This window comes from Haplochromis burtoni, unplaced genomic scaffold, assembly GCF_018398535.1.
Source record: "Haplochromis burtoni strain Fernald_Lab_line unplaced genomic scaffold, NCSU_Asbu1 Contig_72, whole genome shotgun sequence".
Taxonomy (NCBI): domain Eukaryota; kingdom Metazoa; phylum Chordata; class Actinopteri; order Cichliformes; family Cichlidae; genus Haplochromis; species Haplochromis burtoni.
In genome coordinates, this window is record NW_024582433.1 from 1,556,295 (window position 1) to 1,582,297 (window position 26,003).

Here is a 26,003-nt window from a genome sequence, read left to right on the forward strand (position 1 = left end):
ACACACACACACACACACACACACACACACACACACACCCCTACGCAGTCACACCCACATCTCACACCACCAGGATCTTTACTTCGTCCTGTTCGTCAGGCCGGTAAAAGAAGGGGATGCAGGGGTTTTCTCCCAGAAAAGGGGGTGATCTTTGAGCTCCTTGAGGGTTCTGGATCTCCTGAAGCAGCTGCATGATTTGCTGGGCTGTGGCGTCCTCTTTAGGCACCAGGGGCTTGGAGTCAGTCTGGCCAGATCCAGTCAACAGCATCTGGGATGAGGAAGCTTCCAGACCGGCGGCAGGTTCTGACAGAGGGATGTCCTCCATAGCTTATGCAGCAGAGAAAAAAAAAAGGTACAGAACAGTGATGTTATTGGAAATATGAATTAAAATATATTTTGAAAAAGAGGCAGAACAGTTGAAGCGCTAAAGGACCACTCTTTCTGCCTTTCAGACTCACACATCAGTGGATAAAGTCTTCCAGGACTATGAGTTTAAAATAAGCTTCACTGTACACACAAATATCCCAACAAAATAGACAGGATCAAACTCACCTACCTGTGGGGTTGTGTGGAAGTGTGGGTATGTTTATATTTGGTCTTTAAAATCCACCTGCTGTAAAACAATCATGATTAGCATAACTGGTTTTGCTTACCTGCTCCAGTGGCCGCATCAAGCTCTGTGTGCGTGTGTGCTTGGTGGTCTGGGTGAGTGTGTTCCTGTCCAACAGGAAGCAGGTCAGGGTTTACTGTGCCCATGCCGGCTACAGCTCCAGTGTAGCGGTTGTACCAATCATTCCTCTCAGCTACCAGCCTCATCACAAGATCCTGCAGCTCAGCCAGCTTTGCCTATTGGGCAGAAGGGATAAATAGTGGACACAAAGGACAACAATCATGTTAAGTATGGCACACTTTTTTAGCGATGACCAGGTAAAACTTTAAGATGTGAGAGAGAAAAGTGTTCTAAGGAAGAAAGACTTTTGTCTGTGCAAACAATCTTCAAAAACTTAGGCACCTGCATATTTTGTCATGTCTTTTGTTTTCATTAATATTGCATTAAAGATATTACTGTGACATTCCTTCTGCGTTAAAAGACATCAGTACCTTCATCTCCTCTTTGTCTTGGGCCAGCATGCTGATGTATTGCTCTTTCTCTTGATGCTTCTGTTTCATAATAGCCCGCTGACTCTGGTACAGAGCAATATACTCGCCTGCAAAAATATACATAACAGAAATGAATATGAGGACCAAATGATTACATATGAAACAGGACTAAGAACAACAACCTATAAAACACTCACCTATAGTGTCAGTCTCTCCAGACAGCTGGATGCAGCGGTGCTCCAGTTCCTCCACCCTCTCCTTCAGGTCTGCTTTCTCTTGCATTAGGGATGTGAAACGCTGCTGCAGCTTCTCCATTGCAGCTTGCAGGGCCTGATGAACTTCCACTGGCACTCCTCCTTCTGTTCAAGCAATAACGGAAAGGGGGGAAAAACTGTTTACATGGCACGAAAATAAACAAGAGTAAAAGAGTAAACTGGCACACACACTTGTTACTCTCCAGAGAATTTAAGCCTTTTAGTTGTAGAAAGATCTGCAAAATTGCACAAGCACAAATGCTTCTGACCTGAATGCTCATGGCTGTGTTCACAGTGACTGTGTTGACCGTGACTGTGACCGTGCTCGTGGTCATTAACAGGTGTTTGGCTGTGGCGCTGCTGCTCCAGACTTAGGGTGACGCTGGCCTGGTGCCGGGCTGCTATGTGAAGCCTGCGCTCCTCCTCCAGTTGCCTTCTGGCCTCGTCTCTCTCTGCCTCCAGTTGAGCCAGAGCTCCACGAATAAAATCCTCCTGCAAGGCAACACGAAATAGAAATGAGGGTAAGGTCATACTTTTGTTTCATGCCATAAAATTAAACCATATAATTCACCATAGAATGGCACTGGACATAAAAATATGAACTTTAGACTAAGATGTGATATTAAAAAAATAAAAAGACTGTAAACGAAAGAAAAACAGAACATTTGCATGAGCTGGAAACATCTCTTTACCATCTCTTTCTGGCTCTCAAAATCCTCTGGAATAACTATGGGAGAAGACTTTGTTGGACTTTCTTGCAGGGACTGGCTTTCCACTCCATCTCCTAAAATGATATGACATGTACAACTGTTTTTTAATTCCTTAAAAACCTATCACACTAATGAAACACATGGTGCAGCAGCACTTAATGCTTTCCATTTTTGTTGCTAGTACACAAAAAAAACAAAACTGCACTTCTTCATTTTGAACAGATTAGCCTTAATCTGCAGTTTCTCCTGTAACAACATATTATCTGCTTCAAATCAAGAAATTGTGACACTGTTATTTAAAAAGAGACAGGATAAAGCCACTATACTATTATAACTTTAGAGATAATTATTTTTAAATTGCAGGAAATCTCTCACCAAAGGAAAACAAGGCAGAAAGTGCAAACTTGTCAGTAACAGAGAGATTACCTTGGTCTCTGGGTGATGTCATAAGAGCAGAGCTGTTGAGCAGCTCTTTCACCTCAGCTTTCAGCTGCTCATTGTCTCTGACTAACTGTTCCAGATGCTCCTGCAGGAAGAAGCAGTAACGAAAAACAATTAGAGTGTGTTTTTGAGAGTGTTAAGGAAAAACATAAATAAATAATAAAAACAGACTGCAGATTTCCTTGAAGACGGCCAGTATAGATTAGATCATATTAAAACAGTCATGTCAAAATTATAAATTTTTCTATGCATAAAAATACCTTAATCTGAAATCATTTCAAAACGTATTTTCTGCAGTATAAAAACACTAATACCAGCTCTGCCTTTCCACTCCACCTTCTCTCTAATGGCATGTACAGAGGCAACAGAATGGGCCTAACTTAAGTGCTGAATCCATTAAGTTAGGAAACCCGAGAAGGAGCAACACCCTGAAGCATTAAACACGATGGCCAAGCGAACTGCTGCAAAGTGTCCCAATAATCATTAGTACAGCTCAAAGCTGCACTAATCCCCCTCAGAACTATCAGGCCTGACAGATTTACCACAGCAGTTCAGCTGACAGGATGAATATGAACATACTTTATGTTCTATATTGTAATGTATTATTGTACTGAATTCTAGAATCACAACACCATCTACACAGACTGGTCACAGATGTATATATTAAAAAGGTCTTATATACATACATGGGCTTGTTTAAGCTGACTGTGACTCATTTCCAGCTGTGCACGGCCATTGCTTTCATCGTGCTGTAGTCGGTCCATTAGCTGACTCTGCTGCAGATACTGTTGGTGAAGTTGTTCCCTCTCTGAGACCAGGGCCTGGTAGCCAGCACAGTACTGCTGGAGATGTGCCGCTACCTGATCCCTCTGCTCCATCAGACCCTGAGCTTCTGTACATTTCAGCTCAAGCTGGAGGCAAGAAAATAGAAGAGGACAAAGCATGAAGACAAACAGCAAGTGAGTGCATATTCAGCTGACTTTTCATCTGTGTTTGCTTTAGGGGAGTGCTGTGTGTGACCTCACCTGCTCCTTGACGTTGTGCAACTCCTCTTGCAATTCACCCATTCTGCGTGCAAGCTCCTTTTTCACATGTTGTTCTGATTGGATGGCTGTAGTCAACTCCATGTTCTCATTCGTCTGTTAGATTGAAGGAGTAACAGGAATTTCGGTTTAAAGACAGACGTGTCAAGCACCACTGAGGTCAATCAGATACTTACTAACAAAACACAGCTCTGTTTCAAACAGAGATGGGCAGTAACGTGTTAGTAACGCGTTACTGTAATCTGATTACTTTTTCAAGTAACGAGTAAAGTAAGGGATTACTATTGCAAAAACGGTAATTAGATTACCGTTACTTTCCCGTAGGAACGCTGCGTTACTGCGTTACTAAAACCGTGATTTTTTGCGAGAATGTCTCACAAACAGTGACGTAAGCGAGTGCGCCATCAACAATGGATCACATATCGATTGTGGGAGAGAGTATGAGCGTGCAGCGTTTAAAGCGTGGAAGTACTGACCTTATTTTGAGTTTGATTCCATAAAAAGTGACAAAAACATTAGTGTCCGCTGTGCGTGGGAAGAAAACTTCTTTTTACAGCGAAAAAAACCCCTAAACTTCCAAGCAAGCACCGAGTAGCTACGACGTAATGGGAAACTCACAGAGAAACTCGCGGATTCTTCCACTGACCGCGGCACACCTGCACCAGGGTAAACCTCCGCCTACCCACTCCTGCTTTACAGGTGAAAATAGAGCAACAGGACCGCTGAGTCTTTGACTTTATTTATTTTCTGCTGTGTTTTACTTGCATCTATTTGAAAGAGTGAGTGTAAACACAAAAAATATTTTATTTTATGTGCTGGAATGTGCAGAAAATAGGTTTAAATGTTAAACTAATTTATTCAAGTCAGAGAATGTTGCATATAATTAAATTTTTGCTTGATGCATAAAGTTAAAAGATTAAAACTAATAAAACAAGTTAAAAAAGAGACTTTTCCATTTGATTACATTTTGTATGATGGATTATGCAGAAAAAGTAGAATTGGGCTGAAAGATCTATCGCTTTATCACCTCTTCAGGTTGTAAATCGTGTTTTTAAAAAGTAACTAAGTAACTATGTAATTAATTAATTTTGAAAATAAGTAATCAGTAAAGTAACAGGATTACTTTTTGGGGGAAGTAATCAGTAATTAGTTACTGATTACTTTTTTCAAGTAACTTGACCAACACTGGTTTCAAACAAACAAACAAACAAAAAAAACAACCCAAAACAGATTATGAGAGCATAAATTCAAAGAGAAAAAAGGAAATTATGAAATTAAAGACCAGCAGAAAAAGTAGAATTGTGAGCACTGTGGTGCAAAAATAAGGCAGTTATAGTGGTAACTAAGGGTGTCCTCTAAAAATAAACAGATAGTAAGATTTTCAGCCTCACCAGTTTGACAAAACCGTTCTGTAGCTCAGCCAGTTGGTCCTTCAGTGTTCGGTTCTGGGTGAGAGCACGGCTAATAGTGGCCTTGTCTGACTGAACATCCTCTAGCATGCGTCGGCGGTCCTCAGCCTCCTGGGTTTGGCTCTCCACCTGACGCTCCAGCTCCCCCAGACGCGACTCCTGCTCTGCACACATACGGCTCAGCTGCTCGTTGTCCCTCAGCTGTGGAAGTATTACAGAGGATGATTAACACACTTCAAATGTAAGAGGTGCAATGAAAGCACCAACTCTCTTTGAAACATCCAGAAAGGGAAAAATCAATATGTGCTCCTTTTAAGTGTATATGAAACTATATATGAGTCACATTAACCCATTAAAATGGGTTTGGAGAAAACAATGTGAAGCACACCTGTGCCTGATACTGTGACGTAATGGCATCTTTCTCTTGTTGTAGGGCATTAAGGGCCTCCTGCAAAGCCACTTCATTTTCTGATGGTCCTGAGGACTGATGCTCTGCGCCATGCTGAGCTTCTCTCTCCTGGGAAAATAACGCTAGAAGAGAAAAAACACCATTTATCAAGATTTCTAATTCTACTAAACACAAATACTGCAGCTGTGTCACATATGGCCAGTATTTTGAATGCTATATTTGATATGTTTTTAACATATATGCTAAACTAAACATTAAAATAATATTTTACAAGGTTATAAGCAGGAAGACCTGACAATAAACACACAATGGGGCTAATGTTAATCCCGAAACTGCAGCCCCATCTGCTCTCCTTCTGACTTTTGTGTTTCTTGATATTTGCCACATTAAGAAGACATGAAAACTAATGAGGAAAAGGAAGAGGCACTAGATGAGGGTTGTGTGCACTACTCACCTGCAGCATTTCTTAACTCTGCAATGCTGGCCTCCAGTTCTTGCACCCGGTTGATGTTTCTATCCCTCTCTTCTGCCACCAGAGAAACCTTGACACACACACACACACACACACACACACACACACACACACACACACACACACAACACAACACACACACACCCACCAGAGAAACCTTGACACACACACACACAAGGCTTAAATACAAAAAAATAAACAAACAAAAAACCCACACAAAAGAAGCAGCACTACCATTTTCGCTCTTTATTCAAAGCTATAGTGAAACCATAAGCCATGCTGATGTTACTGTACCTGTGTTAGCAGTTGTTCAGTTTTGTCCTTCCACACACGACCTTCTTCCTGGATCTGCACTGCATAACAATCCCTCTCTGTCTTCAGCTGCGCAATGGACTCCATAAGCTACATCATCACAAATGTAAATAAAAAAATAATAATTAAGTCTTCTTTTTTTAACTATTCTATATTACTTAATCAGTAATGGAATAGGTACAAAATATATTGAATATTAACACAGACAGCAGTCAAACACAGAAGCCAATGATAAGACAAAGGTCCATGTAAACCTGGTGATTGTGCGCCTCCACCTGCTGCTTCTCTTCCAGCAGTAACTGAACCTGCTGGCTGGCACTGGTAGGATCTGACTGACTTGAGCACTGGAAGAAATTAGTAGGAAAACTAGAATTACTGTCGGCCATACAATATTCAAACACTGGCCTCCTAGACATTGACTCTGGAGTTGTGCCACTACTTCCAGCATGTGGTAGGAGAAAGATGAATTCATACGTGAATGAACGGTGTTTTCCTGGAATTCAACACACCTGCTGTAACATGAGGTCAGTTATCTCGAGCCTCTTGCGAAGATCTTCTACCTCCAACTTCATTGCGGCATTTTCTTGTGTACTCAGTTTTATCTGCTCTGACAGCTCCGAGCTCTGCTGCTTCGACTCCTCACTCAAATTGCTGTGAACAAACAAATTCAGTGTTTATTTTAAACTCGCCATATCCAGACAAGACTTGGGAAACCTGTTCAAGCCAACTCTTCCATTACAAAGAATCAAAGCATTCAAAATACAAAGACCATACAAAAAAAATCTCCTCAGGCAAGTCAGGATAAAATGACTTACTTTAGTCTAAACACCTCCAATCTCAGATTGTCTCTTTCCTTTTCAAGCTCTTTGTTGTGCTGAGGACAAAAAAAAAAAAAAAAAAAGACTCAGCAAGACAAAAACATCATAGAAACCTATTAAAAACAACCACACAGACAATACGTGCGATCAGCTAAATTAGGTAACACTGCCTTCTTACGAGTTCATTTATTTGCATTTGCATTACTCATATGCAAGTGATTGCTGGATTGGCTGTTACCTTTTCAAACTGTTTCTGCTGCAATGAGACAGAAGAGAGAGTTCTTTCAAGTTCTGACACTCTCTGCTTTGTTGATTGCAGACGGTTATTCAGCTCCTCTGCCTCAGCTTAACATGCATGCACACACACATACAAGGAGAAAGAGGCACACACATACACACCGTTAACTGCTGCAGCGATAAACCATTGCCAAGGTTATTATTTAAAAAAATAAAACCCCCTCCCCCCAAACACACACACCTGTTTTCTGCCGTGCAGCCTGTTGTGTGTATTGTAGTGCTGTTTGTAGCTCCGATTTCTCTGCTACTAGTATGCCAATGGTCTGGATATGAACCTTGGAAGAGGACATACGAACAAAGAGCACCATTCTTCATATAAGACTAGATAAAGTCAGCTGACTTCACTAACAAGACCTGATTAATGAAACATACAGAAAATTCTAATTTCTCAGAGTAATTACACACAGTAGATTATTTACTCTTGTTAGAGTTAATTAACAATATAGGAAGTGTTAAAAAGGGCAGTGTATGTTGTTGGATAACATTTTATACAAGTGCAACTCAGTGCACTCTGGCATTATGCACTGCCACATCACACTGTAATACAACGACACTATTAAGTGACAAATAAAGTTGCTCCATAGGACAAATTAAATTTATGCATTTGGGTAAGTGAATGTACCTGTAATTGCTCCCGCATGGCGCCTTGCTCTTTTGAAAATCTCTGTTCAAATTCTTTTCGCTCCTGAAGAAAGAAAAAAATAAAGTTGATTAATAACAAAGAGCAAAACATTACAATAACAAAGAGAATAAAGAATTACACAGATACAAATAGAAGGTAAAAAGAGGAGAACAAAAATACCTTTTGTAGCTGATCTGTAAGCTCCTGAGATTGCTGTGTCTGCCAGACCAACAGGATATATATTTAAGTTGGGGAAAAGTCTTGTATATACACACTTTTAATCATCACAGCAGTGCTACACAGTGTTAGCCTATAAAACATAACCAAAATTCTGGCACAGACCTCATGTTCATGCCAGACAGGACAATAATAGCACCGAGCACTAAAATAGTAAACCTATTCTGTTATTAATGTTTTGTTAATCTTTCATGTGGTTTTAAAGCTTGGAGCTCTGGTTATATTGCTAAACTCAAAATGCCACACAATCCTGCATCTACTATCAGGTTATGACTGCTCTGGTCACAAGGTGCACAGAAAGGATCAATCATGCTGCCGTTGTTAATTCTCTGAAGAAATTTTAGTTAAGCTAACAAAACAAAAAAAATAAATAAATACCACTAAAACCATGCCAACCATAATTCTTTTTAAAGGTTATGGTTACTCAAGATGACATGAAGAATGCATTAAAATGCATGCACTGATAAGAGTGATTAGGGGCAGAGGGAGACGAGTGTTACTGCAATCACACAAAGATGTGCACATGATTATGCATACACACAGCTTCTTACCAGCTGGTCTAGCTTGGTAGTGAGCTGAGAGTTTGTTAGGTTGCTGGATTCCAGGGCGGCTGCCAGCTCCTGGTTTCGACTCTATCACGTGCACGCATGCATCCGGGTAAGGAAAGGGAAAAGGGAAAAAAAAAAAAAAAAGAAAACAAAAGAGAGGAATAAAGTGCAGTGGCAAAAGTCAAACAAAGAACACATGGGGGGAGGAGGAGGAGAAAATTTAAATGTGAATTATTAACATGGAGGCAAAAATAGCACCATGACAACTAGTGCATATGTTCTACTAATAATGAGAAGTGGATCAAATAATTAAATAAAACATGTGATGGCTATTAAACTGATAAATGGAGCGAGTTGAGAAGGAGAGGAGCATTCATACAAACCTATTAAAGTGTCACTTGTAAGACCTGCTCCTTCATACAAAGTCTCTGCAACAATATTGCTGGATATCTGAACTTCTACTATACTCCTCACCATAAAGATGACTTACCAGTTATATAAACAATGGGGGGGTAATATTAGAATACCTTCATTAATCTTGGAAACTCATTTGTTCCACTTGCATGGCTTTTGGATACTACTGTATGAGTTAAGTGACTTGTAATTCAGGCTTGAAATGTCAAAAACTCAACAAAAAAAAGTTTCTTCTTCTTACCTCTAGTTCTCGCTCACTCAGAGGAGGTGCGCCATCTCCATTCACATATGCAGCAGATGACTAAAAGACACATCCAGGCAGACATTAATGTGCTTCCCACACAGAAAAATATCAGATGTTTTAAGGTAAATAAGCATTGTCAGGGAATCTGTGGCACCGTTTCTGTTGCAATTCATAGGAGAAACTTTAAACGTGTTTAATATAGTGGATGAACTGCAGATAAAAAACTGATTCGTCATCCACAGTAGGACATCTACTTCACCACAATGGGAAACAGCACTTTAGTAAAAACATGACAAGAATTCACCTGAAACGGTCTTAGAAACCTGAGAAAAAGCAATGTTTGTGGTTTGACCTAACAAAATTAAAGTTAAAAGAAGATCTATCAAACTATTTTAGTGCACCAGTTGATGCTGTCAGCGTGCTTCAGACCACTGGGAATGACTGGCGAAACTGAAAATGCTTTCAGTGCATTCCTACCCAGAATAGACGCAACGCTTCCTGATTAAAATGCCACATCGGTGGTGGTAGTGGTGGTGTGTTATTGTTAAAAGCCGAACTCTGTGTGAAAGAAGTGTGCGTACCTCAGAGACCAGGCCGTTCAGTTGCTGCGAGAGCTGTCGCAGGCTCTCTGTGGAAGACAGCGGCCTGCAGGATGACATGGACACACACATCAACAAACACTCAGTAGCTTACATGAACCACTTCACTTTATAAGCTAGCATACGGCTACATAAAAAAAAGGTATACTGGAAAAAGTGTTGCTTGCTGTATTCATTCTATAAGATACATATATTATAATAATCCATGAGTTCAAAACACACATATATTTTATGTAATGATGTGTGGGATACCAAGCTTTCAGAACATGGATGTTACAGCAAGTGCCTGCCCTTGAAAATAATCTATTGTCTCCAAACTGTAAACATGTCATAGTTCAGAACAGTCCCCCTTCAATACCCTTCTCTTTAATTACCGATACATAGATATATAATCACGATTCTATGACAGAACCCACCTATTTTCCTCCATTGAATTCTCGTTGCCGTTGGTATCAGAGTAATCCTGCAGGGAGACAAAAATTGAAAGCAGAAAACAGAGAGCATAAGCGACAAATATAGATAAAAGGGAGACAGTCAGCACATTTGATAAAGAGAGGAATATGTGTAATAGAAAAAATAATAATAATAAAAAAGTCACATAAATGGCCTGTGCTGACACTGTTGTTCCTATTATAACATGTATAAATTAATACAAATGCAGCAAATGAAAAAGGAACTGTTCACACTGATGCTTAGAATGACAATGCAGTTTTATGGCCGTGTGGTGCAACAATGACAGGACAAAATATATTTTTCAAGACTGAGAAGGAAAGAGAAACATAGGAGAGACACACCTGGAGGTCAGTGTTGTGATCGACAGACTCAGAGTTAGTAGCAGTGTTAGCGCTAGCGGGGTTAGACAAAGGTGAGATGTAATCAGGCTCGCTGTTTGACTCCTCCAGCAGCTGAGCTGAAGACCTCACGGCCTCCACGTCAGCAAAGGTCTGAGGCGACACATACACAGAAATGCACACACGGGTTTAAACGTACAGAGAAGTAGCAGTTTGAGCTGCAAAGAGACCACAACACACGCATAAAAATCACCAGACTAGTGTTCTATCCAAACTTTTTCTGTTAACTTTATCATTTCTACATCTAGATGAGTACAGAAGCTGACAAGAAGAAATTAGACTGTAAAAAATGAATAGAAACACCTTTCTAGCAGTAATTAAGGTGTCCCACTGAAAATGAAGTTCCTGTACTGGTGCCCCATTGCCACTGATCCCACCCATTGTAGACTCTCTGAAATATCTGCAGCATGTCTAGTCTATATTAAGGCTATATGCAGTTTTGGCAAAATAAAGCTTCAGTTTTCAGTGGCTTTGATCCAGTACAAGCAATAATCTGCCACATAAAGACACACACATACACACACACACACACACACACACACACACACACCAAGATGACACATGGATATTGACATCAGAAACGTGCAACTAGCAAGAATCTGGAAACTATTTATTCAAAGCAATGCAATATTATTTAAAGATCACCAATAATGCTGCGATAAACTGATATATATTTAAAACCAATAACAGGCAGGAATTTATAGACAATTCTTTTTCATGCTTCCAGCTCAACATGACATAAAGAAAACGTTGCAGTTGAAGGAAGGTAAGAATAGAGAAGCAGGGTAAAATATTAAACACCAAACATCAACAACAGAGGGGTGCAGAGAACGATTAAAAACAATCAGGAGGAAACAAAGAAAGAAAAGCCAGGGACAGAAGCTCACCTGACAGTTGCCATAATGAGGGAGGACTATTCCATTGCTTTGACTAAGTGCTTTTAGAAAACTGTCAAACTACAGGAAAAGGAGGAGAAAGAGATTGAAAAAGGGAGAGAAAAATTCAGAAAGTGACAGAGTGGTAAACAAACAAGCACAGGGAAGCCATTTCTACAAGCAGGAGGTCTAGAAGTATGCAAGAGGGCAGTAAATGTAGACTGGACTTGTACAGACTCTTTTATTCTGTTAAAAACCACAACAACTAACAAGAGAAAAAAGTAATTTAAACTAAATAACAATTACAATAACAGCTTGGGGAAAGCACAGCATTTATTTTTTTCAAACGTAGTAGTAGCAGCATAAAATAGTCTGACTGCAATAACTGCACTAAAAATTCAAAGTTTAAGATTTAGCTGACTGGCTGGTGAAAAAAGAGAGGGTGTAACAGAGATGGAAAAGTTGCATGTGAGGGCAGTCAAGACAGGAAACATGCTTTAGGATAGAAAAGCAAAAGGAAAACGCAACTTTTGTCTGGTAACAACTGGATGTATTGAGTGCAACTCTCAGTTGTATATGTGAAGTGTATGAAAGCATGCTGCAGACTGGAGTTTCTGCTAATAGCGAGAAGCAGGGTGACAGCTGTCTCACGAATGTATCCAAATGCAGGTCAAATGTCGTCGAGCAGACTCTCGCCACATGCGCAACTGCTGTCTGAAAGCACTACACATATTCTCATGGGTACTTTTAATTTGATTAGAGAGCTTTGAAAACAGGCCACAGCAGAAGATGGTGTTCCACATTAATAATCAAAATGACATTACCGGTAAATACCAAAAAAATGTTCTTAAAAAAATCCAAAACTTGGTAGACCGTCAAGTGAGCTCAAAGAATGTGATTGTGTTACTTGCTGAACACAATTTGTGCCAGTACTTTTTAAAAATCACCAGAACAAATATCAAAGCAATGGTCTTGTTAGCACATTAATTATGTTTTTTACTCAAACAAGTACAAATACGGTGAAAAACAAGTGAGTAATGAAAATCAGAAAAAGAAAATCCCAGGGAAACAGGAAATTTGAATACCCAGCAGCCACCTCAGCTCAACTACAGATATACAGAAGAAATAAATGAACTGATGGATGAACAGCTGAATAATGAGTCACCGCTTTGAAGATCAGGAATTAATTATTATTTATCAGGTATAAAGAGTGCTACTAAAGCACAGGATAAACCTAAAGCAGCAGCATAGAGTAGAGAACTGGCTGATATTCACAGAGGGATTCTCGGGAGAGGAGACTTGAAAACCTATCATTTTTTAGTCAGTGTAATTTTATGATTACTCCCATTAAATGTTCTATAACAAAAATCTGATGAACCTGAACGCTGAAACAAGCAGATGACATAAAGTGTAAACTGACAGGGGTAGAGGACAGTGAGTTACTGATATGCACGCAAGTTGCTACACCAGTACTTTTTTGGATAAGTTATTAAAAATCAGCATATACATTGTGGTATTGAAGATATTGGAAATAGTAAGTGTTTTGAGACAAATAACAGAATATATTCAGCTGCCTATCTAGCCAAACTGGCTACAACTCCAGCAGCTTGGACTGCAGCTGGTGATAGTAGTCAGCCAGTTCATCATGCTCAGATTGCTCCAGGTTCTAGCTGGAATGCTGCTCATCTGTGCAGCAGAACAAGGACTACTTTATACTTTCTCATAAAATTATATATTAGTTCTTGAAATTCTTACCTTATGCTACATATTGCAATATGTAAAAGCCAAAGTTGTGGTCAGGGGCTTAAAAAACACTGTCTCATGTGCAACACTCTTCTTAGGTAAACATGTCTGTCATCAGCGCTGCAAAGAGGTCTAAATAGTTCTACTCTGCTGGCCCTGTGTGTGTGTATTTGACAGGTGTAAGTAAAGCAAATGCCAACTAGATGGAAAATCAGCCACCCGATCTGATAATTGGCAAAAAGCAATATATGCTCTTCAGCCAAACACACAAATATAACACCCTGCAGCTTCAAAGAGCAAATCATCATATGACCATCTATCAAGCACAAAAAGAGTACGACATTTGACGACAACAACAACAACAATAAAGCAAACTGTTATGCTTACATTGTCTGGAGAGTTTCTGTCTGGTGAAGGTGCATCATGTTGGCTGGATCCCTTCACCTTTCTCTTCTTCTTGGCTCCACCTCCTTTTTCTCCTCCTACACTAGCAGGGGAGCTCTTCTGTTGAAATTCCTTCAGCTGAGTAGGAAATGGAGAAGAAACCCATAAACGTGTGCAGATGAACAATGTCTACTAATATATATTTATTTTGTCACGTGTTACACAGATAATACCAGGACTCTGCAACTGTCCCCAACTATACATATTAATTCAAACAAATTACACTCAACACCTTGAGCGTCGTATCAAGCTGAATGAATGAGGCAATAAAATACGAATTCAGTGCTCCTATTCCAAAACAATGCACCAGCTAGCAGAAAGATCCGGCTTCAGACGGATCAAGTTAGTAAGTTGCGCTAAACAATGATAACCTGCGTATGATATGCATATGACGGTTAAAGCATGCCAGAAAGCTCTATGCGGGCTCTAACAGCTGTGTAGCGGGAACTGCTGGTTGTTGTTTTTTTTAACAGTAAAGCTAAATAGCAGCAAAATGACATGTCACCATGGCCACTTATTCGTGAAGCTTGTGGGCCAGCAAGAAATGCTGAGGAGTGACTTCTTGAATCTGATAAGGCCATCTTTCTGACTAGCCGAAAAAGACACCAAGCCAAAGCACACAGCAGGACAGGGAAGAGGGGTGTCAGCTGTCAAAACACCCCCGTCAGTCCATCCAGCTAACTGTGCTGCAGGGGTAGCTTACAAGCTCAATGAGTGCTTTGTTTTAAAACTACCGTTTGTTAGACATTTTCTTATGAAATTAAATCCTGCAGATAACATAAAAAGCTGGCTGGCTGCTGTGCGACATTCCTTAGACTCACACGTAGCCATATATTCATCAGCTAGTTAGCTAGCTTGCTAACGTTAACTTGCCTGGGTTAGCACGTTAGGCTTTAACTACATTTAAATGTCAGATGGAAAGTCAAGTAAAGCGGCCAAGCAAGTGGTGCAAGTTAATCTGCGAGTAAATAAACAGCGTGGGATACTATGCGTGTCTCTACTAACTAAAAATAGTCTACATAATCTGGGAAAGTTAATGCTATCACCAGAGGCCCCGATAAAACATCGGTCTCTCCTACGCAACAGAGCCGCGAGAGGAGCGGAGGATGTCGGACAAGCGACAGTGCAGTACTCGGGCGACGTGTAATGACAACACCCTTGCCCCGTAAAAATATACATAACGAAAAGACAAGAAAACAGAGTTAACACAGACTTGTGTACACAAAGTGGGAACTACACTTTCCGCGATATGTGACTGCGTTGATTGTAAAATACTTTACCTTTTTCTTAGCTGCAGCGAGTTTTATTTGCCTACTCTGGTCGGCCATCCTGCTGCTCTGGTGGTCAACTGAGCGATCCACGTCATCAGCTTGGCGCTCATACGCGTCTCAGCCAGTAGGTGGCGCAGAGCTCAAGCTGTGCCCTTATCATAACATAAAACATCTTCATACAGCTTATGGCCGTGAGCCTACAACCTCACATAAATTAGCCTGAAACATGTTTTTTTTCTTTTGTTATATATAATATATAAAGTATTATTTTCGACAGAGTTTACGACAACATGTATTAACATTTTTGTTATGTGGTTGCTGCTCTCATTGTCTGTAGTTGTTGCTACTTTACATTTGTGTTTCTCTATAATTAAGATAAATATAGTCTATTATTTTGTAGGTTACATTCATTACAAAAAGAGAAATGTACCGTATCTTATTATATATTTTGAAAAATGACTTTTTTCTTTCAATTTCTTTTTGTTATATGTAAATTTACCACGGGTGTAATGAAGTGTAGTACTGTGGAAAAAGTCTTGATCCTACCTTACATAAAATAAAATATGGAATATAAGGAAAATTCTAACAATTCTGTACAAACAAGCTTGAAAGTCTCTATTTGGAATGACCACCTTTATTCTTCCACACAGTCAGAACGCTCTTAGGCTGATTTCTTGTCATTCCTTTAAATAGTCTTAAAGAATAGTTCTCCAGGCTCCTTAAGGGACATTCAAACTATTTACAAACAAATATGAGAAAAAAAACTCTACAACATGTCAATCTATTAATTCATATTAATAGAAAGCATATCAGAAAGGGGTTTCCATACAACAAACACAAGGCGAAAACAATGCCAGTAGTCCTTATATTGTAATAACCTGTATGAAGGGCTATACTGATCACTTCCTCCTTGATTTAGCAACATGGCTCCTCCTAGTGTTAATTATGATATCCAACTCTCTCTCTCTCTCTCTCTCTCTCTCTCTCTCTCTCTCTCGCTCTCTCTCTCTCTCTCTCTTTTTTTTTTTTTTTTTTTTTTTACCAGATTTAACAGTCCAAGTAAAAAGTTTAATTGTATTCAAAGAAAATTACACATTTAACTCAGAATTTTCCATCTGGTTTGTTTCACTGCCCTGTGTAGTTTAAGTCTTAATGAGTCATCATTGTCTTTCAAGTATACAGGTCAGTTTTGCTTTTGTTTGTAACACAAAGAAAGTGGATATGAATGACACAAATAGTAAGCTGCCTGACAGTATAAGGACCTTATAAAGAATATAAATGCATCTTTTAGATTTTCTTGAATAAAATATAATGAATTCTACTATCAGGAACTGAAGGCTTCTCTGTAACAATATGCCTTTCAGTGCATCAGCATTAGCTTTAAAATGAGGGTATCCTTTGATTAGAATATTAAAATATTCTGTAGAAATCCCTGCAAAGTCTGAAAAGGGCTAATAAAACATGTTGCATTACCTTAAAACAATAAAGAAAAAGATGAAACACTGTAATCTGATGTTCAGTTGTTTTTCTCCCATAAAACATTATCAGAATTGGAGGCCACTAAGTAAGAGGTTTTAAATCTAAACACAGAAGTGTTTATGGTTTTTATGGGAAACACTGTAAATAAATAAATAAAACAAATAGACAAAACTTAGCTGCTACACTGATATTTTATAATTTTATGACTTTTCTACATTCTTCCTGACAGTACAACCGGTTTAGTTCAGGAACCTTCTGGAAATATATCAGTGTGTCAATAGAAGAATTTGGATAAATCACAGTAGGAGAAAGCAGATCGATTCTATCCATGTAATGATTTTGGATTCTAGAAAATTCTTGCAATTAGTTGATGTGTTTTTAAAATATCCAAATCATAGCCTTATATTTTGGCTGAAATATATTGGGACACTTGCCAAGGATCATATCTTGACAGTGGCAGTCAGCTTCCTTGACCTTTTAATCAAATATTTGTCTTGTTGATTGAATTGAAACCCAACTGAATGCGCCAGTTTATGTTACCTTCTTATGTGTGCAAAAGATTCCAACCAAATTGAAATCAGTGTGATCACATGTATCTGAAGTCTTTGGCTAAGACTTGTACATTCACTGAGGAAACACCCAGACAACCCAGTTCACCTGGTACAAGATTTCCTGTCAGATTCATCACAATTACACAAAGGATTTGGATTTTCATACTCATTGCAGTTAGTCATTACTTCTCACAATTGCATCACTATTTCCTCGTAATGACACGCCTTAAAACCGCAAAATTAAGATTACAAATGTAACACTTGGTGGGCCATTGCAAAAAAAAAAATTATTGCAGCAAAAATTTGTAAATGTCTGAAGTGCGAGAAATGCACCCACCCGGCCTTGAGAGTGGCATGTAGCTGCACCAACTGTGTTCAGGACTGCCCTTGCCAGACAGCCAATCAGCGTCGGCGCAGTGGACACATACGGTGACGTCGTTTCAACCTGATGTGTGCAAATCAGCGGCGGCCAGCGTGCTGAATGAAACCAATCAGCGTGTTCCAACGAGCAACAGCTCAGCCAATCGCGAGCCTCCACGACGGGAAAGAAGTGACGGCTTATATATGGAGAGACCACATTTCGTCCAGCGTTATTCTAGACAAGTAAAGATTTGAAGGAGATACAGTTTGCTCTAAGCGACTCTTACCGGTAGAGGAAACGCAAAGGCCGTTAAATCATTGGTTGTACTTCTGTTAAGGTATGTATAAAGCGTTAATATGAATATGATAATGAAGCATAGCTGTATTTTCCATTTTCTGCAAAATGTTTTATTAAGATAAAACCGGTTAAGCGAAATATTGACAAATAAACCAGCTGAAATGTAACTACACTACTGTCGTTTGAATGAACTGTACATACTCTGTAACCTGAATATAATAAACAGGATGTAGTTTGGAATGTTCTAGCATGGTGGTTTCCCCCTGCATGTCTGCTAGGCATGGTAGCGTAGTTAGCAAGATACCGGGGAATTGGCAGTGGGGTGGTGGTAATGATGGAATTATTGACTGGTGATCCATCTTATTTTATCGAGAATTCATTTTTCCTGTTATATTTTTTTTTGCCAAGACCAACTTTTAGTCTGCCGTGGGTCTGCAAGCTCAGCAAGTGACATTACGCAGTACCGTTAGTTCCTGGCTACTGGAACTTGGGAGGCTGAACCCACCTAATATCTTACGTTGTATTTCTTTTCTGCAGATCTGCTTGTAGATTTAAGTACAAACAAACAAAGATGAAGCTGTTGTGGGTTGTGATGCTGGTGGTCGGCACAGTGTTTGCCGCCGACGATGATGATAAGAAGGACAACGTGGGGACTGTGGTTGGGATTGATCTGGGGACCACATACTCATGGTAACAAGTCACGTTAAAATCTTTAAATAGTGACATGATGCCACTGTGGAATAAAATGGCATTCAGACTAAATTCAAACTGTTTTCTTGCAGTGTTGGAGTGTTCAAGAATGGACGTGTGGAGATTATTGCCAATGACCAGGGAAACCGAATTACCCCCTCCTACGTGGCCTTCACCAGTGAAGGTGAGCGTCTGATCGGTGATGCTGCCAAGAATCAGCTGACCTCTAACCCTGAGAACACCATCTTTGATGCCAAGAGGCTCATTGGTCGCACATGGGGTGACTCGTCTGTGCAGCAGGACATCAAGTACTTCCCCTTCAAGGTGAGCTTGTAAACTGAAAGTAGAACTTGTAGTTGCTTGTTCTTTGGGTCATGTTTGAGTGAAGTTGTTGTTAAATTAATATTGATGTTTTTTCCTCTGAAGGTTACTGAGAAGAAGAGCAAGCCCCATATCCAGGTTGACATTGGTGGTGGTCAGATGAAGACCTTTGCTCCCGAGGAGGTCTCTGCTATGGTGCTGACTAAGATGAAGGAGACTGCTGAGGCTTACCTGGGCAAGAAGGTACAAAAAGTCAGAGATTGTAAAACAGTGAAAATGTTAATTTTAATTAAATGGTGTATCATCAAATCTAACTTGATCCTTTTTCCTCAGGTCACACATGCTGTGGTCACTGTCCCCGCCTACTTCAACGATGCCCAGCGCCAGGCCACTAAGGATGCTGGTACCATTGCTGGTCTGAATGTTATGCGAATCATCAATGAGCCGTAAGCATCCAGTCAAAATGAATTTGAAACTCCAAAGAATATCTCTGCACTCCCTTCTAATAAACTCTCATTGTATTCTTTAGAACTGCTGCTGCTATTGCTTATGGCCTGGACAAGAAGGACGGAGAGAAGAACATTCTTGTGTTCGATCTGGGCGGTGGCACCTTTGATGTCTCTCTTCTGACCATTGACAACGGTGTTTTTGAAGTGGTGGCCACCAACGGTGACACTCATCTGGGAGGAGAGGACTTTGACCAGCGTGTCATGGAGCACTTCATCAAGCTGTACAAGAAAAAGACTGGCAAAGATGTGCGCAAAGACAACCGTGCTGTGCAGAAGCTGCGTCGCGAGGTCGAGAAGGCCAAGAGGGCGCTGTCTGCCCAGCACCAAGCCCGCATTGAGATCGAGTCTTTCTTTGAGGGAGAGGACTTCTCTGAGACCCTGACTCGTGCCAAGTTTGAGGAGCTGAACATGGTAAGATATTAATTTGGTTCTGAAAATATTGCATATCAAACCCTATTGGAGAAACTGTTGACCGAGCTTTTTTAACCTGTGTGTTCTTCAAAACCCAGGACCTGTTCCGTTCCACCATGAAGCCTGTACAGAAGGTGCTGGAAGATTCTGACTTGAAGAAGTCTGACATTGATGAGATTGTCCTGGTTGGAGGCTCCACCCGTATCCCCAAAATCCAGCAGCTGGTGAAGGAGTTTTTCAATGGCAAAGAGCCATCTAGAGGCATTAACCCTGATGAGGCTGTGGCATACGGAGCTGCTGTGCAGGCTGGCGTGCTTTCTGGAGAGGAGGACACTGGTGAGTCATCACTTTTAGAGATATTCTTTGAAACAGGGGTGAGCTTTCAAATGTGATCCTGTTTCCTAAACATTTTCCTTCACTTGCAGGTGATGTGGTTCTTCTGGATGTGTGCCCCCTGACCCTTGGTATTGAGACTGTTGGAGGAGTAATGACCAAGCTGATCCCCAGAAACACTGTGGTGCCCACCAAAAAAGCTCAGATCTTTTCTACAGCCTCTGATAACCAGCCTACTGTCACCATCAAAGTCTATGAAGGTAAGAGTTTGGATATTATTCTTTAAATTTCCCAAATAGTGTTTTTATACAAAGACTCCAATGACAAGAAACCCGTGACAGTGAAATAAATAAGTTCCACAAGTCTAATTGTTGACTTTTTTTTTTTCTCTTAGGTGAGCGTCCTTTGACCAAAGACAACCATCTCCTGGGTACCTTTGACCTGACTGGCATCCCCCCTGCTCCTCGCGGTGTACCGCAGATTGAAGTCACCTTTGAGATTGATGTCAACGGCATTCTGCGTGTCACTGCTGAGGACAAGGGCACAGGCAACAAGAACAAGATCACAATCACAAATGACCAGAACCGGCTAACGCCCGAGGACATCGAGCGCATGGTGAACGACGCAGAACGCTTTGCTGACGAAGATAAGAAGCTGAAGGAGAGGATCGACGCTCGCAACGAGCTGGAGAGCTACGCATACTCCCTGAAGAACCAGATCGGTGACAAGGAGAAGCTTGGTGGCAAGCTGTCAGATGACGATAAGGAGTCCATTGAGAAGGCAGTGGAGGAGAAGATTGAATGGTTGGAATCCCACCAAGATGCTGACCTGGATGAGTTCCAGGCCAAGAAGAAGGAGCTTGAGGAGGTGGTTCAGCCCATTATCACCAAGCTCTACGGTAGTGCAGGTGGTCCTCCACCAGAGGGCAGTGAGCAAGATGAAAAGGATGAGTTGTAGGCAGGTCTGAAGTCTTGTCGCTCCTAGGCCCTCTGGCATGTTGGTGTACATATTGAACTGATGGGACTCAAATTGTGAGAGGAGTGGTCGGGAAGGGGCTGACAATAACAAGTGACCATACTGAATTTCCTGAAAGACTTTAAAACAAGTTTCAGTGTGTGAGACGTGTTCTCTTCGCTGGAAGGCGGAGATATTTGTCAGCCTGGATATGAGGCTTGTTGCTGCTGTTCTCAGGCAGTCCTGATGGGGTTCCGGAAAGGGGAGGGATGTAGTTGGGTGGGCGGGTGGGTTTTGTGGGTACACTGAATATGGTGTCTGTGGGATGAAGGGCTCTTTATGTTCACAGGCAGTGCAAAAGTTTATTTATTGAATCTGGTCATTGTACTTCTGGAAAGACAATTGAAATAAATGTTTGATACAAACTGTTTTCTGTCCGGTCTTATTTTATAGTTTCAGGTTCCACATTGGTAAAGTCAACCCTCTGAAAACTTCATCTTTCAGTGTATGAAATTTCAATTTTGTACATGAATGAGAAGCATTTCAACCTTTATTCTTTCAGCATTTAATGGTAGCTTTAAATGTAATTGTGTCAAATTTTATTCCTACATCTTTTTTTATTTTACAAAATTCAATATATGGTACCCAGAGTATTCATGCCTCCAAATACAAATAACAGGTTTATTGCCTCAGGGGGTGCTGGTCCGTTGGCTTCCTCCTCTGGATTCCCATCATCACACACTGTCCAGGGAAATATACACATGGAGTGGTCAAGACGCTTTGGTGGCAGAGCTCCTTTGAATTTCATTAGGAGCCATCTACATTTGTCTGTAAGCAGAAAATATTAAAAACAATCATACTTGGATGTTTGTAAACAACTAAAATACCGTATTTGTATAGGGTTAAAAAAATGGCTTAAAGACAGCGTACCAGTGTTAAATCTGTACATGGAGTTGCTTGCTCCATCTGCTGTCATCCCTCCAAAGATGTAGATATTCTTGCCCAGCACAACAGCTGAGTGGGCAGCTACTCCTGGTGGAATATCTCCTTTGGCCTGCACTTTCTCCCACTTCACGATCCCTTTAAAGATAATTTAACAGATATTTTTATATCATCCCAGTGCAATGCAGTGATACTCTGAACATGTATGATGCATGTGTGTTGAAATACAAAGTGCTTCCTTTGTGAATCACAGATGTGGACAGTCTTACTTGAATCAAGAGAATACATATCGTTGTGGAATTTGTCTCCAGCCATGCCCCCATGAATATAGATCTTTGAATCCACCGCTACAATGATGTGACCATGTCTGGCTGGAGGGTGCCTGCCTTGTGTTTCAGGTTGGGACCAAGTAGAAGAAACTGCAACAGATTTACACAGAAGAGATGGACGGAAAAAAGATTATTTTTATATAAGCATATACGCTTTTCATAGCAATTGTCAATAGTGAAACATGAAAGAAACAGGAGAATATGGATTTTCTTTTTGAAAATCTCAATCACAGATAGGAAATGCCTCGAACAGTGACATATCATATTTCCTCAGCACTTGATCTTTTTGTATCTACCAGTGAATGAATAATGAGTGTATACATTCTCTTAATTGTTTGCATCATATATCAATTATGTCTGTTATGTGTGTTTTTTTTTCTGTTTTTATAATCAGCATTGGGAAGGTTACTTCTAAAATGTATTCCACTACAGATTACAGAGTACATGCCCCAAAATGTATTTTGTAACATATTCCATTACGTTACTCAATGAGAGTAACATATTTTTGAATACTTTGGATTACTTAATATATTATCATGGTTTTTACAACTACATGAATGTACTCTTGCTGTGTGATTTATTACTGAAGGCTACTCACCATACCAATACCAACTACATTTTAGAATCTTAATATAAAATGAGTAACAGTAGGGTGGACATTAGGTAAGGCTGCCGTTTTTGCAGCGATCTCGTATAGAAAACTATTTCATGTGTATATAAAACAGGTCCCCGGCTCCGAACCATAGTAAAGGGAACTCTGGCTAATACGTCGGGTTCTGTGTCGGGCTCGTAGCCTGAAATCTAGCTATACTATATTTACATGCTTCCATCTCCAGTTTCTGCTCAGGGACAACTCGTACTTTTCCACTCTCCTTTTTCTCCCTCCCTCGCTCACAGACACATAACGGGTATGGCAGTCCATTCTCCCTGCAGCACGGACTACACTGCCCATGAGGCTACATTCTTTAGGGCGATGCCTCTATCACTGCCTATTGCCTTCATATTAAATAATTTCTTGACCAATTTTTAAAAATATTTCTTCACGTCATTATGCGGGTCGCAAGTAGGGGTTACATAGTCCGCGAGATTGACACACAGGCATTAGAGCCTCTTAATGCGTGTTTTGTTTGGGTTTCCACTGGCGTGGAATTACCAAAAATACAGAGGGCATAGCCTAACATATGAAACAGGAAAAGACCACCGTGTAATCCATTTGTTTCAACAAAGTAACTGTATTCTGAATACCACCTTTTTAAAGGGTAACTGTAATGGAATACAATTACTCATATTTTGTATTTTACATAAATAACGCCGGTACATGTATTCCGTTACTCCCCAACACTGTTTATAATATACATATAGAGCAGGGGTCCCCAATCCCAGTCCACGAGGGCCAGTGTCCCTGCAGGTTTTAGATGTTTCCTTGATCCATCACAGCTGATTTAAATGGATAAATGACCTTCTCAACATGTCTTGAAGTTCTCCAGAGGCCTGGTAATGAACTAATCATGTGATTCAGGTGTGTTGACCCAGAGTGAGATCTAAAACCTGCAGGACACCGGCCCTCGTGGACTGGGATTGAGGACCCCTGATATAGAGGTTTAGTCATGTGAGCATCTAAGACACCAAAAGTGATGAAAACCAAAGAATTATTATTACAAATTACATTTGTAAAAATAATAAGACATTTTTAAAACAATTCAGTACCAGGTTTTCCATAATTTTCTCACATGATTCAGTAAAAATGAAATTTGACCTAAAAGCCATTCTAAGCTGTGGAATAGAAATGCTATTTGACCATATGGAGTCAAGGCTAAGTTTCAGCTAATTAAAAAGGTCTACAGCCAAAATGCTCCCAAAATAAATAAAGAAACAAAATTTACTAAACTTCAATCACTGAATTGAAAAAACTGACGCTTAAAATTGTTGCTTGGCTCTAGTGTTAATGAACCTCTACTGCATCAAAATGTCTTTACTGAAAATAACTAAAATACATTTTGACCCCTGGAATTATTTTCAGACGGCCACCGTTCTTAATCCATTCTGGTGAAACTGCGCTCGCATGAATGAGAAATGTAAAATATATGAAATTCAACTATGAAAGTTCAAATTTAATGACATTATCTCTATTTGATCTCGTGACTTTTAATCTGATTTCACATCTGATCTTCCTAGAGTAGCAAATACTTTGTAATGCTGTAAATTAAACGTACATATTTTTGAGGCATACGATAAAAAAATCCCACTTTATTTTTTCATTGTCTTTTACACTATCAATTATTTTACACATTATTTTAAACTGCTGTCAGTGAAATGAATACAACCTTTGCATTTCATTTATTGGTGCCCTACTCTGTTAAACAATTTAACAGGTTTGATTGTGGAGACATCCACAGATAGATATGTAGCCCAGTGAATTGATAGGTTTTCTAATATCCTCTCTTTATAGATTTTTTGTCCTTATTTTTAAAACATTATTATATAAAGCAACCATTGACGATTGAGAAAGCATAAGATTACTATTTATGATGAAAATTCAACTCAGCAATTTACATAGATGTCCAATAGATCAATCAATATCTTAGACACGGCACCCAATCAGCTATTTCAGTTTTCACATCAAAACCTGGAAGAAATAACAAAATTTCATCTCTGAAGCAGATTTCTTCTGAAATACTGTCAGGTGGTGTTATTGTAATGCACTGCGATAAGCAGCAGGTTTATCTGACACAAACCTGTATCAAACACATGAAGTTTGGAGTCAGAGACAGGTGCAGATCCTATTTCCCCACCAGAGAACACAAAAAGCCTGTCTCCAAGGCAGGCTGAGGTGGTGTGGTATGTCCTGGGACTCGCGGGTGTCCCATTTGTTTCTACAGTATTCCAGCGAGGGTTACTGTCTAGACACACACAGAATGGAAAAGATTTGTGGGTATTCAATATATCGTGTAATGTATTTATATGATCATGTATGGTTACAGACTACAAGTTTTCAAGGTTTTCACAGCCATGGTTTCACAGGTCAACAAGAAATCTGAGTGAAACCTTTCTCATCTGTGAAAATCCATCAGATTACTAGGTTAGGTTAAAATAGTATTTACCTGCCACCTGTACATTTTGGATACAGTTGCGATTTCCAGTCTGCTGCGCACCCCCAAACACCCACAGGCTCTGGGGGCAGCTCTCTGGTACAAAACTGCAGTGTTCATACCTTGCCTCCAAACCCTCCCACTCAGCAATGTCCCAGCCATGATTGTCTGGTCCATACAAAAACAAAAATGCAAAGAAAGTTATATAATATCAGTCTGATGGCTGATGATAACTTTAGCTTCTTGTCATAATTAAAAAAGACGTCCCATTAAAGCCTGTAAAACACAAGCCTGATAACTATATTATAAAATGCAGAGGTATACTGAGGTCATAATACTGTAAAAGCTGGCTCTGGATATATGTATATGTATATGTTCAGAGCCAGCTTTTACAGTGTGTGTGTGTGTGTGTGTGTGTGTGTGTGTGTGTGTGTATATATTTATATATGTATATGTGTGTGTGTGTGTGTGTCTGTTGACCTGTAAAGATTTTTAAAAAATAAACCAGAAAACACCCAGTAAAGTGTAAGCTTTGATGTAAACTTGTAAAAACAACCCTGTGATCATGTGGCTAAAGAAAAAGCTCTGATATGTGAATTAACCCCCAACCTTTCATTCATTCA

At 39.9% G+C, this 26,003-nt stretch overlaps 3 protein-coding genes across 8 annotated transcripts in view; 1 reads left to right on the forward strand and 2 right to left on the reverse strand.

Moving 5' to 3' along the window:
- Nucleotides 1-2: 2 nt before the first annotated feature.
- On the reverse strand, nt 3-15,232 carry golga2 (golgin A2). 5 transcript variants are annotated; one of them, XM_005930116.3, is made up of 28 exons: nt 15,124-15,232; nt 13,787-13,921; nt 11,669-11,737; nt 10,725-10,874; nt 10,347-10,393; nt 9,913-9,976; nt 9,329-9,388; nt 8,677-8,757; nt 8,069-8,107; nt 7,889-7,951; nt 7,448-7,541; nt 7,208-7,314; nt 6,967-7,025; nt 6,661-6,802; nt 6,406-6,495; nt 6,134-6,241; nt 5,822-5,909; nt 5,347-5,489; nt 4,941-5,159; nt 3,532-3,645; nt 3,193-3,417; nt 2,492-2,591; nt 2,048-2,139; nt 1,625-1,847; nt 1,299-1,460; nt 1,102-1,208; nt 654-846; nt 3-327 (listed from the first exon to the last, which is right to left on the reverse strand). In XM_005930116.3, exons 1-28 carry the CDS (start codon nt 15,169-15,171, stop codon nt 62-64), a joined length of 3,288 nt encoding a protein of 1,095 aa, XP_005930178.1. In that variant the 5' UTR covers nt 15,172-15,232; the 3' UTR covers nt 3-61. The 5 variants fall into 5 exon arrangements, with proteins under 5 accessions (XP_005930178.1, XP_005930179.1, XP_042077639.1 ...); XM_005930117.3 differs by lacking the exon at nt 11,669-11,737; XM_042221705.1 differs by lacking the exon at nt 10,725-10,874.
- A 2,441-nt stretch (nt 15,233-17,673) lies between these two features.
- Nucleotides 17,674-21,445, forward strand: hspa5 (heat shock protein 5). The gene is made up of 9 exons (XM_005930114.1): nt 17,674-17,842; nt 18,340-18,492; nt 18,585-18,816; nt 18,919-19,056; nt 19,147-19,259; nt 19,343-19,733; nt 19,832-20,069; nt 20,159-20,326; nt 20,461-21,445. The coding sequence occupies exons 2-9, from the start codon at nt 18,374-18,376 to the stop codon at nt 21,021-21,023; spliced, it is 1,962 nt and encodes a 653-aa protein (XP_005930176.1). The 5' UTR covers nt 17,674-17,842; nt 18,340-18,373; the 3' UTR covers nt 21,024-21,445.
- Nucleotides 21,446-21,635: 190 nt separating this feature from the next.
- The window catches only part of rabepk (Rab9 effector protein with kelch motifs), a 14,487-nt gene continuing 10,119 nt past the window's right edge, over nt 21,636-26,003 (reverse strand). For both annotated transcript variants that reach the window (XM_042221707.1, XM_042221706.1), the window contains exons 4-8: nt 25,393-25,548; nt 25,027-25,191; nt 22,232-22,381; nt 21,951-22,100; nt 21,636-21,848 (exon numbers count right to left, since the gene is read on the reverse strand). In XM_042221707.1, coding sequence (XP_042077641.1) covers nt 21,652-21,848; nt 21,951-22,100; nt 22,232-22,381; nt 25,027-25,191; nt 25,393-25,548 — 818 coding nt within the window. In that variant the 3' untranslated portion in view covers nt 21,636-21,651. The remainder of the gene's footprint in view (nt 21,849-21,950; nt 22,101-22,231; nt 22,382-25,026; nt 25,192-25,392; nt 25,549-26,003) is intronic.